This window comes from Daphnia magna, linkage group LG3 (assembly GCF_020631705.1).
Source record: "Daphnia magna isolate NIES linkage group LG3, ASM2063170v1.1, whole genome shotgun sequence".
Classification (NCBI taxonomy): Eukaryota; Metazoa; Arthropoda; class Branchiopoda; order Diplostraca; family Daphniidae; genus Daphnia; species Daphnia magna.
The window spans coordinates 12,424,265-12,441,734 of record NC_059184.1 but is presented as its reverse complement, the minus strand read 5'-3'; the positions used below and the strand labels follow the sequence as shown (position 1 = coordinate 12,441,734).

Genomic DNA, 17,470 nt, shown 5'->3' with positions numbered 1-17,470 from the left:
ATCCCAGTGTGCTAAATGGGAATTAAAAGGTATATAATCCATAAGAATCGACAAACCTTTTAATGCTCACCAGCTGCCTCCACGCACTTGAGTTTTAATCCTTCCGTTTATAAATAAATAGCCACTGAAAATAAAAAGGAAGCAGAAAAAGGGGAAAAAAAAATCTGGTCTTTAATGTACGGACAATAGGATAATAAATTGGGAAATGATCAATCCCATTTGATTTCAAAGCTCCGCTTAATCGCACGCAGATTTATAAGCACATGTTATTGAAAAAAATAACTGATTATCTGCACATGTTTACCTGTGAAATATAGAGAAACATATCTTCCTCTTCTATATTTTCGTTCACACATTAAAAAAAAAAAAAAAAGGTAGACTGTATAGGAAGAGAACAATCCAAAAAACATTTAAATCGGGTCAATGGATCTATTAGTCTAACTGTTTCCCTATATAATGATGTGATTATAACCTTATATACGTTTGTTGGTCTCCCACCTATGTTTCCTATACAATTCTAAGAAGGGGGTGAACAGGTAAAAAAAAGTAAATAATAATAAACCTTATATTAGTAGACTATATAAATACTATATGGTAAACAGGGCTTCTTCTTCTTCCCACACACAGCTCGTGTGTGTTATTTTAAGTATCGATCCGTGCGCATAGAAGAGCAGCACAAGCTGTTGGGTCTATACATACCGATGGAATGCGCGTTTTTCTTTCCTGGTCTTTGGGCGTCGTATCACAATAGAGAGATAAGTGGGGGAGTATGTTGAGTAGAAGCCCCACATATATATACAAAACATCTATCTGTATATGTACTATATACGCACACATACACACACACACACACACATACATAGACTAAGACCGGCAGCAGTCGGTGGTCTTGATGGAGCGAATAGCAGCAGCAGATGTTTTCCCACGTTTAAAGAGACGAAAAAGAAAAAACAACCTTTAGGGCTACTCCTATAACCCCCTCAGTTTAACTGTATATATACAACAACACACACGCACAACAGAAGAATAATAATAAAACTTTTTTCACGGGAGGTATGCAAGTGTCCTCGCCCCCATGAATACAGCACATATTTGTTGGCATTTCTCTCTTTTTATTGCATTTATTTCTTTTTTTTGCTGTTGTTGCAAGAAGAGGGTCCCTTAACGGCGTAGAGATTGTTTGCTTTATACAGTTCCGTATATATGAAATGAATAAAAGAGGGGGGGTGTTGGCAACTCAGCGGTTGCCAAAACCGTTAAGTTCGCCGAAAGTACCGAACCCGATCTGGCAACGCCTGAAATAGGGTCAGGGAAATCGGTAACGAAGGGTGGAGCTACCGACGACCCGACATTACAGAACAACGAGCCCACCGGAGCACATGTTGCAGCTCACTAGTTTTTGTTCTCCAGTTTTTTCGGCCCTTTTCCGTCCGTTTTTCCCGTAGTGTTTTTTCTACAGTGTCCCCCCGAAATTTACAAGTGTTTTCTCTTCGCGATACTGGCAGGCAACCAGTATTTTCCTCCCGTACCCCGTACAAATTGTCTTTTTTCCCGTGTTTAACTGGAGGCTTGAGGAGCACGTGTGGCAACGTGCTCATGGCAAGTCGTACCAGTGTTTCCCAAAAAAATCCCGTCTGTCTTCTCGGTTTGTAAAACCGGTGGTTGTGGAGTAGGTACTCCAACGCCACACTCGTTTTTGTCACACAAATAAATTTACTTGTGTAACCCGTTTTTCTTTCCCGTTCCATTTCTGCTCACGTGCGTAAGGCAACAAATTGGTGCATCGACCGGGAATCCGAAACCCGGCACGGCGGCCATTACGCACGCTATCAGAAATCGTCAAGGAGCTGCAGCGAGTTTATCCTACTCACCTGGCCTCCTCTCAGCCTACGGATTCCCTTATTGTGCTGTATTTTCATCCAGCCATTTCCGAAGTCCCGCGTGGCAGGCATTCCGATCCCGACCACTAAATTGTTCCGGTTCAACGAGATTTTGGCCGGCTGACCTGATTCCAGCACAGCAGACCAAGCGACCCGAACATTTATTTCGTTTCATTTATGTTTAATTTGCATTGCATTTAAAATTTTGTTTGTGTGTAATATAAAACATAATTGCTGTGCCCCCCCCCCCGCTCTAGCTCGTTGGTCGGCTCTCGTGAGAGCGTCCACGGGTTCATTTCCGCCCCGCTGATTACGTTGGTCGGCTCTCGCGAGAGCGTCCGCGAATCATTTCGTTATTTTTGTTCACTTCCATTCCCGCTGATTACGTTGGTCGGCTCTCGCGAGAGCGTCCGCGAATCATTTCGTTATTTTTTGTTCACTCCCGTTTCCGCTGATTACGCTGGTCGGCTCTCGCGAGAGCGTCCGCGAATCATTTTCGTGAGTTTATTTTGCACCCGTGACAAGACAACTAAGTTATTCCAACCTCGGTAGGTGGTTTACTTAGCTCAGTCATTTCCGTCACGCGTCCAGTTTGTCCAGCCTTACGGCTTTTGTCAGCTGGATTTCAACTCTACCAGCTGCCCAGTTTGTCCAGCCTTTACGGCTTTGTCAGCTGGACCTTGCAGCACGCGTCCAGTTTGTCCAGCCTTTACGGCTTTGTCAGCTGGACCTTGCAGCACAAGCTGCCCAGTTTGTCCAGCCTTATCGTTCCGTCAGCTGGACTTTCACACTAGCAGCCACCCAGTTTGTCCAGCCTTACGGCTTTGTCAGCTGGACTTTCAACCGAAAGCTGCCCGGTCTGTCAAACCCTACCGTTCTATCAGCTTGACACCACCCTAACAGTCTTTGTCCAGTTTGTCCAGCCTTACGGCTTTGTCAGCTGGACTTTTTCAACGCAAGCTGCCCAGCTGGTCCAGCCTTACCGTTTCGTCAGCTGGACTTTCACTCCAGCAGCTAGCCAGTTTGTCCAGCCTTACGGCTTTGTCAGCTGGATCTTCCGACCTTTCCGCTTCTAGCTTGCCCAGCTCTACCGTCCCGTCAGCTGGAGTGTAAACTAGCATCCATCCGGTTTATTCTAGCCTTACCGTCCCGTACGCTAGATCCTTAACCTTCCGCTGCCCAGTTCTTCCAGCCGGCATCATTCCGCGCAAGTTTAACAGCGCTAAGAAGAAGAAGGCGGACAAGCTTTTACGCAGCGAGAGAAGGAAATCGGAAGCCCTTAACCGTTTCGAGTCACATCAAGCGGCAAGGAACGCTGTTGCTATCACCGACGCTTCTGCTGTTACATTCGCTGATCAAGAGCAACAACGTACACCGCGGCCACGTCTTTCGGATTTCGTGCCACCGCCAAATCCCAGAAAGGTTTCCTTCCATCCATACGAACCGTGGCCTTGTTCAACGGTGGTTGAACAACCCACTCCACCTGGTTCACCGGAACCTGAAGAACGCGACTTCATTCCAAACCTGTCCGATTGCGAAGTCATCGACGAAGTCGGTCCTTCTTCAGAAGACGAAGCTCCTTCACCTGGGCAGGTGCCATCGTCACCACCTAAGAGATTAGTACGGTTGCGGAATACCAAGACTAACGAAACGCGCTTCGTCGGTCTAAGCGAACTCTTCCGCCCGAGCCCTCAAGACCGGATCGTTCGTTATAAATTCTATTAATCTCTTCCCCCGTTTCCGTCTGTCCACTCCTTTGTAGGAGGGCAACGTAACCCGTCCGTTCATTGTAAAAATCATCGTTTTCGTTCACAAATAAACCTCATCATGTCTCAACCACCTTTTCCGCTTCCTACGATCATCGAAGATAACGAGGAGTATGATTGGGAAACTACTAACGATCTTGTACGTCTTAAACGATCCCGAACGACTAGTAAATCGGCTCATACCAGATCGGGAAATAGGCTACAGAGAGCAATCCGAGTAGGTGATGATTGTGACATCATCCGACCGTTAAGGGCCATTTACGTTCGTGATTACGATGAGCTAGAAGCAATACACGACCGATTCGTACGACTCTCCGCCCCAAACCTTTCGGATGAAGCTATCAAAGGTGAGACAGACTGGTTACAAGCGGTTATCTACGAGCACAAAGCGGTTTTAGCCGTTTGTGACGATCATCTGACCAAATTCACAAACCGTAGGTCGGAGTCAATTTCATCCAGGCATTCCTCACGCGCATCCAACGTATCTTCTGCCCGCGTTAAGATTCAAGAAGCGGAACGATTGCAGCAAGAAGCAGAACTTAAGCTCCAACAAGCTCAAGACGAAGCGGTCTGTAGAGCAGCCGAAGATGCGGCCTTACGCCAAGCCGAAGATTATCAACGGGCAGTAACAGCCGATCGTCAGCAGAGAGAGCTCAAAGCGCAAATAGAACTCCAACGTCTTTCTGGCGCCATCTTAAAAAGGCAAATTAACGAGATGACCGGAGACGACCCAGAACCGCCTCAGCAGACGCAGATCACTACGAGTGTTCCGTCAAACGTATCGTCGGGTACATGTCTACCACCGACAACCACCGTAACGTCTTCCAGTTATCAGGCGATCAACACACAAAACCCGATTCAAGTCACGACACCCAGCGCAATCAGATTGACAACAACATCGAACAATCCTGATGCGTCGATGAGCGCGACGCCAGCGATTGGATCACATCATCCGAAGTCGTTGACACCCACTAGGCTCTTCACACCGCCGGTTTCGGTACCGACTACAACGCCGAAACCAATCGCTTCGTCCACAGGCTCCACTGGATTTTTAAATCAAGTTTTCGGGCTCGCTTCGAGGGCATACGAAGCTGTTACCCCAAGAAGACCCTCAAATCATCCGGTTCCAATCTCAGACAGGCAAAGAAACGTACCTGCGGCCTCTGCCCAGACGCCTGCTCCGAACCCAGCTTTCGTTTCACCCCCAGCACAATCGGTTAATGGAGCGATAAGTCAGACGACGAGAGGAGTCTCCGTTCAACCCCCTAAGTCTGTTTCGAACCCAGCGCCAAATCCGGCTCCTTACGTACCAACTACGACATCTAGTGCTCCGCAATCCGCCTATCAACAAACGCACGCTGGCTCTCGACAACAAGCCCCGCCACCGGCATTTGCGAGCGGTTTCGTGCCACCCCCGCAATACCATCACCAGCAAGTCCCTCACTGGGTGCCACCTCCGCCAGCTGCCCCCCCAAATAACGCACCACCGTCGTTCACCCCCGCTCCAAATCACGACACGCCGCTACCTACGTCCGAACCGTTCCCTAGTAACGGTATGGCACCGCCGCCTTTTCCATCAGGTCCATCGAGTCACTCGGTCCCTCCGCAAACATTCGTCAACCGCTCACGGGTTTACACGCCGGATGCGTGGATCCATACCCTTGAAGAATCAAATGCTACCTTAGGACGTTCCGGTGTCAAACCACCACGGATGAAGGCGCCAAGTTTTGATGGGGATCCACGGCATTGGCCCATGTTCATCCAGATGTTTAAAGTCTTTGTCCATGACGCCGTAGGTTCCGACGCCGAACGCATCGCCCATCTCTATGATGCACTCACACCTGCTATCCGGAAGGACATTGGCGGAGCATTGCTGAACCCGGGACTTTACCAGCACGCCCTCAGTGAACTTCACAAGCGATATGGGAACGCCCAAATCGTCTCCCAGGCTTGCACGTCATCTCTGTTAAAACTTCAGCCTTTCCGAGATAACGACTACAAAGCTCTGCGGGCTTTCTCGTCCGATCTCCACTCCGTTGTAGCAACTTTACAGCTCGGCGGTTACGGATTGGAGCTCCACAGCCACGCAACACTTTCCCAACTTGTCGCCAAGCTTCCACCCGCGTTACGAAGCCGGTGGGGAGAGAAAAGCTGGTCCATGCAGCCTCACTTATCTACGGTAGAGGACCTGGACAAATGGCTAGACGGAGTCTCTATGGCCGAGCATTCCATCCGCGCTGGATTCATAGAGACACCCCATCCGAAACCTTTCAAGAAGCCTACCGACGGGAAACGGCATGGTACTCCTAGCCACAACGTTTTCAACACCACCACCGACAAGACCGACAAATCTGACCAATCAAGATGCCCGGGGTGTAAGTCCACACACTCCCACCACCTAAAGGATTGTAGGCAGTTTAAAGCGGTCCCAGTTGAAAAAAGAGCCGCTATCGTAAAGGAGTGCAACGCTTGTCTTCGTTGCCTAGGCCGCGACCATCTCAGTAAAGAATGCCGCCGAACAGAGAGGTGTAACCAGCAAAATTGCGACGGTGTCCACCACCCTCTGCTACACGGGGCTCCGCGACTATACCCCAAAAAGGGAGACCCGAAGACATCTGGTTTTTCCGGATCGGTAGCCACCGGATCGACCAAGCGTACTCTTCTTCCTATCGTTCCGGTAATCCTGCGCGCCAACGGGAAGGAGACTCAACTGTTCGCTCTGCTCGATAGCGGTAGTGAAATATCGGTCATCAAACGAGGTGTAGCAACGCTTCTCGGGTTGGAAGGTCGAGTGGAACAAGTCGTCACAAGAACAGTTGATGGAGAAAGCCGACCGACCTCCCACAAGATAGTTAAATTCGACATTACTTCTCTGGACGGTCGCTTCACCTTCAATATCATGGACGTGCACGTGATGGATACCTTCCGTTTGAGCAAGAATTCCATTGATCTCACGGGTCTTTCAAAGAAATGGCCACACCTCGCTCATGTGCCAATCCACTCGGTGCTTGACGAAGACGTCGCTATCCTGATCGGACAGGATCATCCTGCTGCGATCGAGATCTTTGAAACCCGCAAAGATCCGTACGATCAACGGGCGCCTCGTGCTCACCTCACTGCATTTGGTTGGTGCGTTGCCGGTCCCGCTGCACAAGCTGAGGACAAGAGTCGGAACTGCTTCCATCTCAGCCTAGCCGAGAACCGATGCGACACCTTACTACAACAGTTCATCGAATTCGACACCTTTGGCACCAAACCTAACGTCGCGAAGCCAATCAGCCAAGACGAAGCGAAAGCCTGGAAAATCTTGAGGGAGACTACAAAACACAATGGCGAGCGCTACGAGTCCGGTCTATTGTGGAAGTTGGATGACCCAGCTTTACCCAACAACTTTTTCGCAGCCCAACGACGTTTCTCCAGCCTCGAAAGGAAATTTTCGAGGGATAACAAGCTGGCTGAAACTTATAAAGGTGTCATAAACACTTACGTCCAACTGAAGCATGCTCATAAATTAACTAAGGCCGAAATCGACGCTGGGCCTTCTAATCGGACATGGTACAACCCACATCATCCGGTATTCAATCCGAACAAACCAGGAAAGTGCCGTGTTGTATTCGACCTATCCGCAAAGTGTCATGGAACATGTCTAAATGACGTTCTACTGCGAGGTCCGGATCTTCTCACAAACCTTGTCGGAATACTTCTCCGCTTTCGACAATATGCGGTTCCGGTAATCGGTGACATAGAGAAAATGTTTCATCAAGTCAGAGTGCGGCCTATCGACGGGCCGGCGTTCCGTTTCCTCTGGCGTGATCCTGGTTCGACCAAACCAGTAGATGTTTACCAGATGGATGTGCACCTTTTCGGCGCTGTTTCCTCTCCAGCTGTTTGCTCGAACGCTTTACAACAAACAGTTAAGGACTACGGAAACGATAACCTCCTCCGGCACATCACTCGGCACTTCTACATGGACAATTGGTTGGTGTCCTTTCCTACGGAGGCAGAAGCCATCTCCACCGCTCATCGTCTAACCGAGACGTTGATAAAGGGTGGTTTCCCGCTCACCCAATGGGCAACATCCAATGCCATCGTTCGTAAATCTCTGCCAGGCCAACAACTCGAAGGGACAGTCATTAACATGGATCTTGACGCTGAACCCATCGAGAGAACTCTCGGCCTTGTATGGAATTTCCGCCTCGACGCCTTCATCTTAGGAGCTTCTGTTAGCACTGACGGTCGGACGAAACGTGATCTTCTGAAAGCCATCTTCAGCATCTTTGACCCACTCGGTTTCTTAGTTCCGATAGTGTTTCAGGCAAAGTTCCTGATGCAAGATATTTGGCGACGGAAATTCGATTGGGACGAAGAATTGGACCAAGATTTAATCGATCGCTGGATCCAGTGGGCGCGCCCATTACCTTCACTCAATGGCCTCGTTTTAGATCGCTGTATTACACCGACTAGTAACGATGTCGTGGTGACGGAGCTCCATGCCTTTGGTGACGCGTCTGAGATGGGATATGGGGCCGTCTGTTACGCCCGTTTCGTCTACCGTAACGGAACAGCAGATACCCGCCTTCTCATCTCCAAATCGAGAGTCGCACCATTGAAATTCATGACCATTCCGCGTCTTGAGTTGAACGCAGCCGTATTAGCTGCTCGCTTGGCTGCTCAGGTGCGAGAAGAACACGATCTCATATTTGAAACAACCACTTATTGGTCCGACTCGACTACCGTCCTCAGCTGGATCAAATCCAGCTCTTGCCGCTTCCACACATATGTCGGCAACCGAATAGGAGAAATCCTCGAGACTTCTTCACCCAACGAGTGGAATTATGTCCCGAGCACCGCCAACCCTGCTGATGATGCAAGTCGAGGACTCGACGCAGTTGAATTCAACTTGGAACATCGTTGGTTCTCTGGACCAGACTTTCTCAAAATTTCTACCGACTGGCCATGTAATCCGTCGTTTCCACCGTTGAAGTCAAATGACCCGGAGATCCGTGAGACTACGTGGGTTGGCCAAGTCCAATTGGTCGATAACGAGCTCAACAAATTAATTGAAAGGAAGTCGAGGATCCACATCATCGTTCGTACTGTCGCCTATATGTTTCGGTTCATTGCCAACGCACGCCAGAACCCGGAGCAGAGGAAGCTGGATGGTCTTTCTGCCGAAGAAATAAGTTCAGCTCGCAACGTTCTCCTTCGATACGCTCAGTCCAACGTTTACCGTGACGAGGTGGATGATTTACGGGCCGGCCGTCAAATCGAAAGCAGCTCCAGCCTCATCAAACTGTCGCCGTATTTGGATCATCGAGGTCTGTTGTGCGTGGGAGGTCGTATCGACAAAGCGCCTCTTCCAATCGACACTCGCCACCCGATCATTCTTCCGCGTCAACAACGCCTAACGGAGCTAATTCTCTTCCAAATGCACCTTGATCGCGCACATTTGTCGGCAGAGCAACTACATCACGAAGCACGAAGCCAATATTGGATCCCTAAAGGTAGAATTACTGCCCAACGGGTATTCAGCATGTGCTGCCCTTGCAAGAGGAAGTATGCAAAGGGCTTGAGACCAAAAATGGCCGGTTTACCCAGTTTCCGCTTGAAGACAGGATATCCCGCATTCACGCACACTGGTGTAGATTACTTTGGTCCAATAGACACCACCATTTTCCGACGAATTGTCAAAAGGTGGGGCTGCCTTTTCACATGCCTTACGTCCCGTTGTGTCCATTTGGAGATGGCCTATTCGTTAGACACCAGCTCATTTATCTCGGCACTGGATCGCTTTCAAAATCGTCGAGGTGTTCCGGCTTCGTTCCACAGCGACAATGGAACGAACTTTGTTGGTGCACAGCGTGAGTTGGCCGAATGTCTACAAAATCTCAATCAACATGCTATCCTTAAGCACCTTGGTCGTCAACCAACCAAATGGTACTTCAATCCACCCATCGCTCCGCACTTCGGTGGTGCATGGGAGCGAATGGTCCGCTCCGCCAAGTCGGCCTTAAGATCCGTCTTGGGAAAGCAACGGCTCACCGATGAGATCCTCGTCACCGCACTGTCTCACATAGAAAACGTGCTCAACAGCCGAAAACTCACAGCCACTAGTGATGACCCTTCCGACCCAGAAAGCTTGACGCCAAATCATCTGCTTCTTGGTCGTGCGAATCCCAACGTTCCACCCGACGTCTTCTCCGAAGCTGATTTATGCGCCAAAAAACGGTGGCGAATATCGCAGGCACTCGCAGATCAGTTCTGGTGCCGTTGGATGAAGGAAATAATACCAGGTCTCACGGAGCGTGAAAAATGGTATCAAGACCAACCGAATCTCGAAGTTGGTGACATCGTTGTCTTCATAGATCCGTCCACTCCCCGTGGTGTTTGGCCCACTGGCAAAGTCATCCAAGTCGTCGCCGGAAAGGATGGGATCGTCCGATCGGCCCATATCCAGACGAACGGAACGGAACGTCATCGACCAGTGCATCAACTCCTTCTAATCGAATCCGTCCACGTCAGAGAAGGTGCGACTAACCCAGTAGATCGCAGGGCCGGCGATGTTGGCAACTCAGCGGTTGCCAAAACCGTTAAGTTCGCCGAAAGTACCGAACCCGATCTGGCAACGCCTGAAATAGGGTCAGGGAAATCGGTAACGAAGGGTGGAGCTACCGACGACCCGACATTACAGAACAACGAGCCCACCGGAGCACATGTTGCAGCTCACTAGTTTTTGTTCTCCAGTTTTTTCGGCCCTTTTCCGTCCGTTTTTCCCGTAGTGTTTTTCTACAGTGTCCCCCGAAATTTACAAGTGTTTTTCTTCGCGATACTGGCAGGCAACCAGTATTTTCCTCCCGTACCCCGTACAAATTGTCTTTTTTCCCGTGTTTAACTGGAGGCTTGAGGAGCACGTGTGGCAACGTGCTCATGGCAAGTCGTACCAGTGTTTCCCAAAAAAATTCCGTCTGTCTTCTCGGTTTGTAAAACCGGTGGTTGTGGAGTAGGTACTCCAACGCCACACTCGTTTTTGTCACACAAATAAATTTACTTGTGTAACCCGTTTTTCTTTCCCGTTCCATTTCTGCTCACGTGCGTAAGGCAACAGGGGGGGGGGCGTCACGCAATCAATCGAAAGAAGATCCTCGGTATCGGCACAATGAGATTCCTCTTTTTAAAATAGACAAAAGAGAGCGAAGGAATCAAATTGAATAGCGATGCTGGCAAATGGCCCCGTATACAAACGAAACGCCCTGTTTTCTATTGTCGCACAGCGTCGCGACGCGTGGCGGATTTTTTAAAATAAAACCCTCTAGAAATCGAATTCCTTTTTTTTCTTCTTCTTTTAATACTTGACAGCGCTTTATAAATTGCTGGTATTCAAAGAACGTATGTAAACATGTATAGAAGAACGTCATCCCCGCCCTGATATCAGGTTCCAATAAACCGGAGTGACGGCTTTGATCGGAATGATGAGGGCTCTCCCCCCTCACATAAACTGCCGCACTTTCCCAGTTATTTTCTTTTCTTTGTTGATTCCTTTTTTTTTTTTTTTCACGATGATGCTTCATCGGAATTTAACAAACTTCATATTATAATGAACCGGCTAAAAGGGAATCCCTTATAGAACTAGATTTCTTTCTTCATATGGCGCCATCGCATCATCACAAAATATAATCGTTTAATTAAAAGAGGCTTTTGCATTTTAAAAAAATAATAATAATATTTTTTTTAAGGTGATTGTGTTTTTTTTTATTATGGCTATTATTTTTAATCATTTTAAAGTTAACAATTTTAAATACCAAAATATATAGAATAAAATACATTTGTTTTGTTTTCTCAGATGGGTCTCGTGCTGTTCGAAAATAATTGGGATGAGGGGGGCCTATATGTTGTTATACTTTCACCCGTATAATATGAAAAAAGGAAGCTGAAATTCAAAGAACAAAAAAATGAAAATATATATAGGTAGATTATAATTACCCGGATGATCATCGTGTTTTCCCGTGAAGAAAACAAGAAATCTAATTTCTAATTGGAAATTTGTGGTGGCCGGTTTTCTTTTTCCGTCTCGCATCGTCCCTTCTTTTTTTTTCTCACATGGAATTGATAATTAGGCCTAACACTGACGCGGTTCAACAACGTCCAATCCAATCTATATAGACAACGTGAAGACCTTCTCCATATCTAACAGCCAAGGCCAATCTTTCTAGCCCTATACAGTTTAATTTTATTTTATAATTCAAAACTTTTGAAATATAGTCTAATACATTATAAATGAAATTAAAACATTCAAACGCGAAAGCATAAAGATGAAATATCAAACTAAAGTGTTTTAGCCCGTTTCGCGCCCTGTTTTTCACCCTGTGTATTGCGTCCCATCTAAAAAGCGTGGGAGTTTTTTTTATTCTATGGTTATAACATAGAAGAAAACTCACGTGTGTCTTTATATATATAGAAATCGAAGAAAGAGGGGTCGAAAAGGACGTCTCTCTCTATAGCGCCGACAAGAAAGAAACAGATGGAAAGCGAAAAAAAAATAAAAAGGGCGGCTATATAATATTAGCGTCGCCGCCCTTTTTGGTCTATACATCGTAACATGGGTTCTAGCGACTGTTTGACAAGTGTTTTCTTTTTTTCTTTTCTTTTCCACCCTTATTTTCATCCGTGGCTCAAATTGCCGGATTCCCACGCTCCGCGGAGTGAGGCAAAAATGAAGCGCGAAATATGGGGGGGTGTAAGACGTTCTTTTTTTCTTATATTTCTTCATCATCGTTTTGAAAGTATAATAATGGGGCTGTGTATATACAAAGAGAGAAGAAGAAGAAGAAGACCCTAGTTGTGTTGTGTCTTTTAACCATGTTGGAGCGATCTGATTTCTTGGTTGGAAATGGGAGAAGAAGAGGGGGACCTGTGTTGACTGGCCTTCGTCGTGTGACACACAGCACACATACACGCTCTGTATATTAACCCCGTTATCTCTTTATTATCTCTAGGATGATGATGGACGTGATGAGATGACGCGAGGGAGCAACAAGTTGTGACGTTAAGTATAACGGATTTCATATTTATTTGGGGGGAAAAAAAATTCTTTTATGAGTTTTGCAAGGGCTGAACCGTTATAATATTTTATAGACACGCTTGTTATAATATTTTTATTTTTTTTCACAGATTGAGACATCGAGTTTGTTATAATTTTTTTTTTTTTTCGGGGAATTCGATGAACGGAGCTTTTCTTCTTCCGGGGTTGTTTGAAACAGGCCAATCAACAATTCCTTAAAAATAAAAAATAAAATTCAATCTAACTGTACATTTTTCAGATGAATAAACTGAAACGGTAACGATGGTTGTCTTCTTCTTATGATATAACCTATCGCTGTTATTCTGCAATTGCTCGTTTAGACAGGATGACGTCACTTCGTACCCGCTTTCTATATATTAAGCAGTAGGCTACACGCCCCCAAAATTTCACTTTTCATTATGTTTGAATATAAAGAAAAACAAAACCTGGTTGCTCTTTTCACATTTATCCCGTTTCTTTTTATTGAACGAAACGCACCCAAAACGTTCACGCACATCGTGTATATAAGGAGCCATCCTTTTTTTAAAAAAATGTTTTAAGTACCGCGTCTGCGGCAATTTGCCTTCTGGCGTCGCGTGTGTGCGTCATTGCAGCATTCGCTTATATGGCCACACGTCAAAACATGCTCGTTAATATCTCTCGATTGCCATGTATGCGCGTTATCTTATTATTTTTTTTCCCTCCTTCCAAGTAAACAAATATTTGAAACCCGCAGAAGGCCATTTCCGATGTTTAGCGACGAGGTCTCACAACATTTCAAAGATGTCTCCCTTTTTTTTAGCTCTAACCGAATTTAAGGACCAAAATAAACGCACAAAAAAAGCCTTTCGTGCGAGCGCTGAACATGACATTAGCCTTCATTAAATAGACCCCACGATCGAATGTCGAATTTTGACTTCGGAAAACACGTGTCGAAATACATTGGACACTGGCCCTTCCATTATACTCTGTACAGACCAATCAGCGTCTCCCACCCACGTCCGCATCTCATTCGCCTACATATACCCGACCAGATAATGAGTTGACTAATTAGTTCAGAAAGAAGACGCTATATAATCCAATGCGCGGCAAACACCCATGCACGTATAGTATCTCCTTACTTTCTCTTCAGAAAGGTCGACTTGTTATTTTGAGTTCAAACGTCCCTTGAAATCTTTCAACCAACAAAACCATGATGCAGTGTGTGTTTTTCAAAGAAAACCCATCGTCTTTCGATCTATGCACAGATATGGAAATACGAGCGTTTAACATATATCTCGATTGAGTGGAGAAGGGGAAAGAAAAATGGGGAGGCAAATAAAGGAGGAGTAAAAAAAAAAATTTGCTGGTGGATGATGGAGGCGACAACAACAGACGTCTATTTAAATAGATCTCCTTCTGCGTATAACCTTCTCATCTTTACACACAGCCAAGAAAAAGCAGATGAAAAGGACTGTGTGAGCTACTCTATACACGAAGTGGGGGAGGGGGCTGCTAAAGTCATTAAAAGACTAGCACAAGAGGAGCAACGGGTCAAAAAAAGGATCACATTTCTTTATATTATCTGAATATGTTTTCCCTTTTTCTTTTTACATTATATCGCCGCGTCTTCACTCTATCGCTCGCCTTTCAGGACTCTTCACAAAAGACTGGCACATCACAAACTGCCGGGGTTTGTGTATAGAACCGAGAACGAGCGCACGTGTTTCTAATTGAATGCTCGCCTCCATCTCCTCGCAATCTCTTGCCTTGTCGTTTTTTCAACCATATATAACATCAAATAAATGCTGTTTACTATGCGCAGCAAAAACGAAATTCTATATAAATACAAGATATGGCCTTTGAATATGTTCATATAGACTTTCTCACCAAGTATAGAGAGCGAGAAAGCGGTTTTTTTTGTTGTTGTTGTAGAGCAACCCCTTTACGTAACGAGGTCTGCAGCGGAACGAATGGATAATAACGCGATGTATATACACGTACATATTTTATAATGCAGCATAATATATTCTGTATAATGTCTATTGTATAGACTATATAATATATATCTTATAAATGTATATACTTGTTCCTTTGTGTTCGGTTCTCCCCTATTTAATTTTTTTCTGTAAAATTAAATTTTGTATTATATTATTCTATTTAATACAAAATGAGAGAGGGACGTGCTGCTGCGTTGAGGAACACGTGTTTTGCTGCACACCTCGTAATCGATAATTAGCCTATACTATAGATTGTGATGGGCCTGTGTGGCTGTGCCAGGGTATACGTACAATTTATTGTTCGATGTATATAACTTGGCTATGTGTAGCATATAGCGTTGAAATTATTTTTCTCGTTTTTGTGGGAGGCAATGAGGAGGGCAAAATCTTCTGTGATAAAATGTGCCGCGCTTTGATGACGGGCGCGGTGCGAACGTCGTAAAAAATATTTATACTTTTGGAGCATATTAAATAGGTTAGCATCTACCGCCAGAAAAGTTCTCTCAACTTCCCTTTTTTTTTTTTAATTTGAAGAGAGAAAATAAATTTTTTTGGGGGAGGAGGAGGGGAATTTAATGAGATAAAATTCAAATTCAGAAATAGACGTAGAAAAGACTTTGTCATTTTAATATAGAAGCTGTTTGAATCAGAAAAAACTTATTTAATCGGCTTCCCTTTTCTTTATTATTTCGATTATTTCTCGAGACGGTTGGAGCACAAAATGAATTAGAGTTTAACATCTACTTGGTTATTGTGGGATGCAAGTCATCACGGATAGAAAATTGGAATTCATTATTTTGGATTAAGGATTTTGTTCTTTTTATTTTCATTTTCACTAAAACATTTTTTTTTTCTGGTTTATCGATAATCGTATTTTACGTGGTTTCATTAAAAAACTGACGACATGTTAATTGGTGCATCACATTCAAAACATCAGGCCGTAAAATCTATATTCTAATGCGTTGCAGTTCCACATTCAAAAATCTTTTCGTTAAATTAGATAAAGATGAAATCTAATTTTAAAAAAATACACACACACACACACACAACAATTCATGGGTTGGGTAGCATCTACATACTGACCTATTATGTGCAACCTGACAATCGGGAATGACGTATAGGGCAGAACGTTCACGTGGGAAGTACCGCGTGAGCGGGAAACAGCTGCCGGTTATACACAATGACGGGTATTATATATTGATTAATACAAAGAATTAAACCTTCAACTCATTCAGGAAAAAGGGGGGAAAAAAAATCAAACGAATGGTTATACAAGCCCATCAGCACAATTCGATAAATACAAATAAAATACACCCACGACGAATCGAGATTTCTATATCGTATCAAACATGTTTTGACGGTGCATTTCCTTTCCCACATATTTCATATTTTTTGAAAAATATACTTTTCTATTACATTCATCAATTGTTATTTTTTAAACCACCGTTTCCGGCGATTGAATTCAACTGACCTGTTCATACACACAGCACAACACAAGTTCAGACATGTATATATATCTATAAATACACGAAAATGTAAAGCCCTTTTGTGATGTGTACTAACACGCTTGTGTAATATGTAAACGTCGATGTAATGGACCCGCAGCATGAGTAGACTATTTATCTAAACGCTCGTAACATTTAGCGAAAAAGAAAAGAAAAAAAAAGATGTTGAAACGCTGGTCTCGTTCAACATTTTTATGAATCGATTACCCATAATGGGGGAGGGAAAAAGAGCCAAGTGGTAAGTGAAGCGGAGCCGTTGCGGTAGTCCCTCATTTTCAGAGCTCTATATATATACACCCCACTATATTTAGAAGGATCATCTTCTCATAAATGGCAATACATCTTAAGCTTCGCGCCAGAAAGAGAAAAGCTTTTTCTTATATATGTACTTTCAACTTCAAGAAACCATCAGCAACCCAAAATGTAGAGTCCACGCGTATATATAGCTATTTGTAAATGCTTTAAAAGGGCAGATGTTTTTCCACGCACTCTGCGTGGGTCTCCAACCCGCCAAACCGTGAAATACTATTTCTTTCGTCGTCTCTTTTTTACTCTTATTTCTCCTTCTCTTCAGCCCCCCAAGACCTCATCCCCCGCCATTTTCGATGTGTCACTGCGTTTTGATGGTCATGTTGACATCAAAAGATGACCACAAAAAAAACAAAACAAAAAAACGTTCCCTTCTTTTCATTTTTGTTGTAACCAGCACACACTGGAGATAAAAAGGGCCGGCAATGAGAGTAAAAAAAAAAAGAACTGGACCCGATTTGATCCTTCGCGTGCTCAATGGTGTGGACAGAGTATTGTATACATCCTCCATCAGCGTCCAGGTATATATAGACTATACACATCTCTTCGAATGACTTTTTTTTTTCTTTCTTAGTGGGGGTTGTTCTTATCTACTTTTCGTATATAGGCATCCTTTTAAATACAGTGTAGATCTTGATGTGTCTACCCCCACTGCGGAGGGGCCTAGTGTCCTTATAGACACAGAAGAGACGCGTGTATAATAACTTTGCCCAGACCCCTTTTTTTTTTCTACTCCACTGGAGTCTCCTATATGAAATGGGGGAAAAAAGAAAAAGAAGAAAAGGTTAAATAGAATAGAAGGGTCACGCCGCATTTTCGAGGGTTTTTTTTTTTTTCTATTCAAAAAAGACGGTAGGGACAACTTTGAAATGATCAAGTGTGCACGTGTGTGGGGGATTTGTAAAGATCCTTAGCCCCTTCTTCTTGTGTGTCGGTAGATTTCTTCAACTGTGCATGTTGATGCTCATCGCGT

The 17,470-nt window shown here is 44.9% G+C and overlaps 1 protein-coding gene across 1 annotated transcript; it reads left to right on the top strand.

Moving 5' to 3' along the window:
- The first annotated feature begins 3,707 nt into the window (after positions 1 to 3,707).
- LOC123470706 lies at positions 3,708 to 10,376 on the top strand. Its single transcript, XM_045171263.1, has one exon. It carries the CDS (start codon positions 3,708 to 3,710, stop codon positions 10,374 to 10,376), a length of 6,669 nt encoding a protein of 2,222 aa, XP_045027198.1.
- Positions 10,377 to 17,470: the final 7,094 nt, after the last annotated feature.

Bases quoted from the DNA above. Each gene is read 5' to 3' on its own strand.
- LOC123470706 (XM_045171263.1), top strand. From the start codon at position 3,708: ATGTCTCAACCACCTTTTCCGCTTCCTACGATCATCGAAGATAACGAG.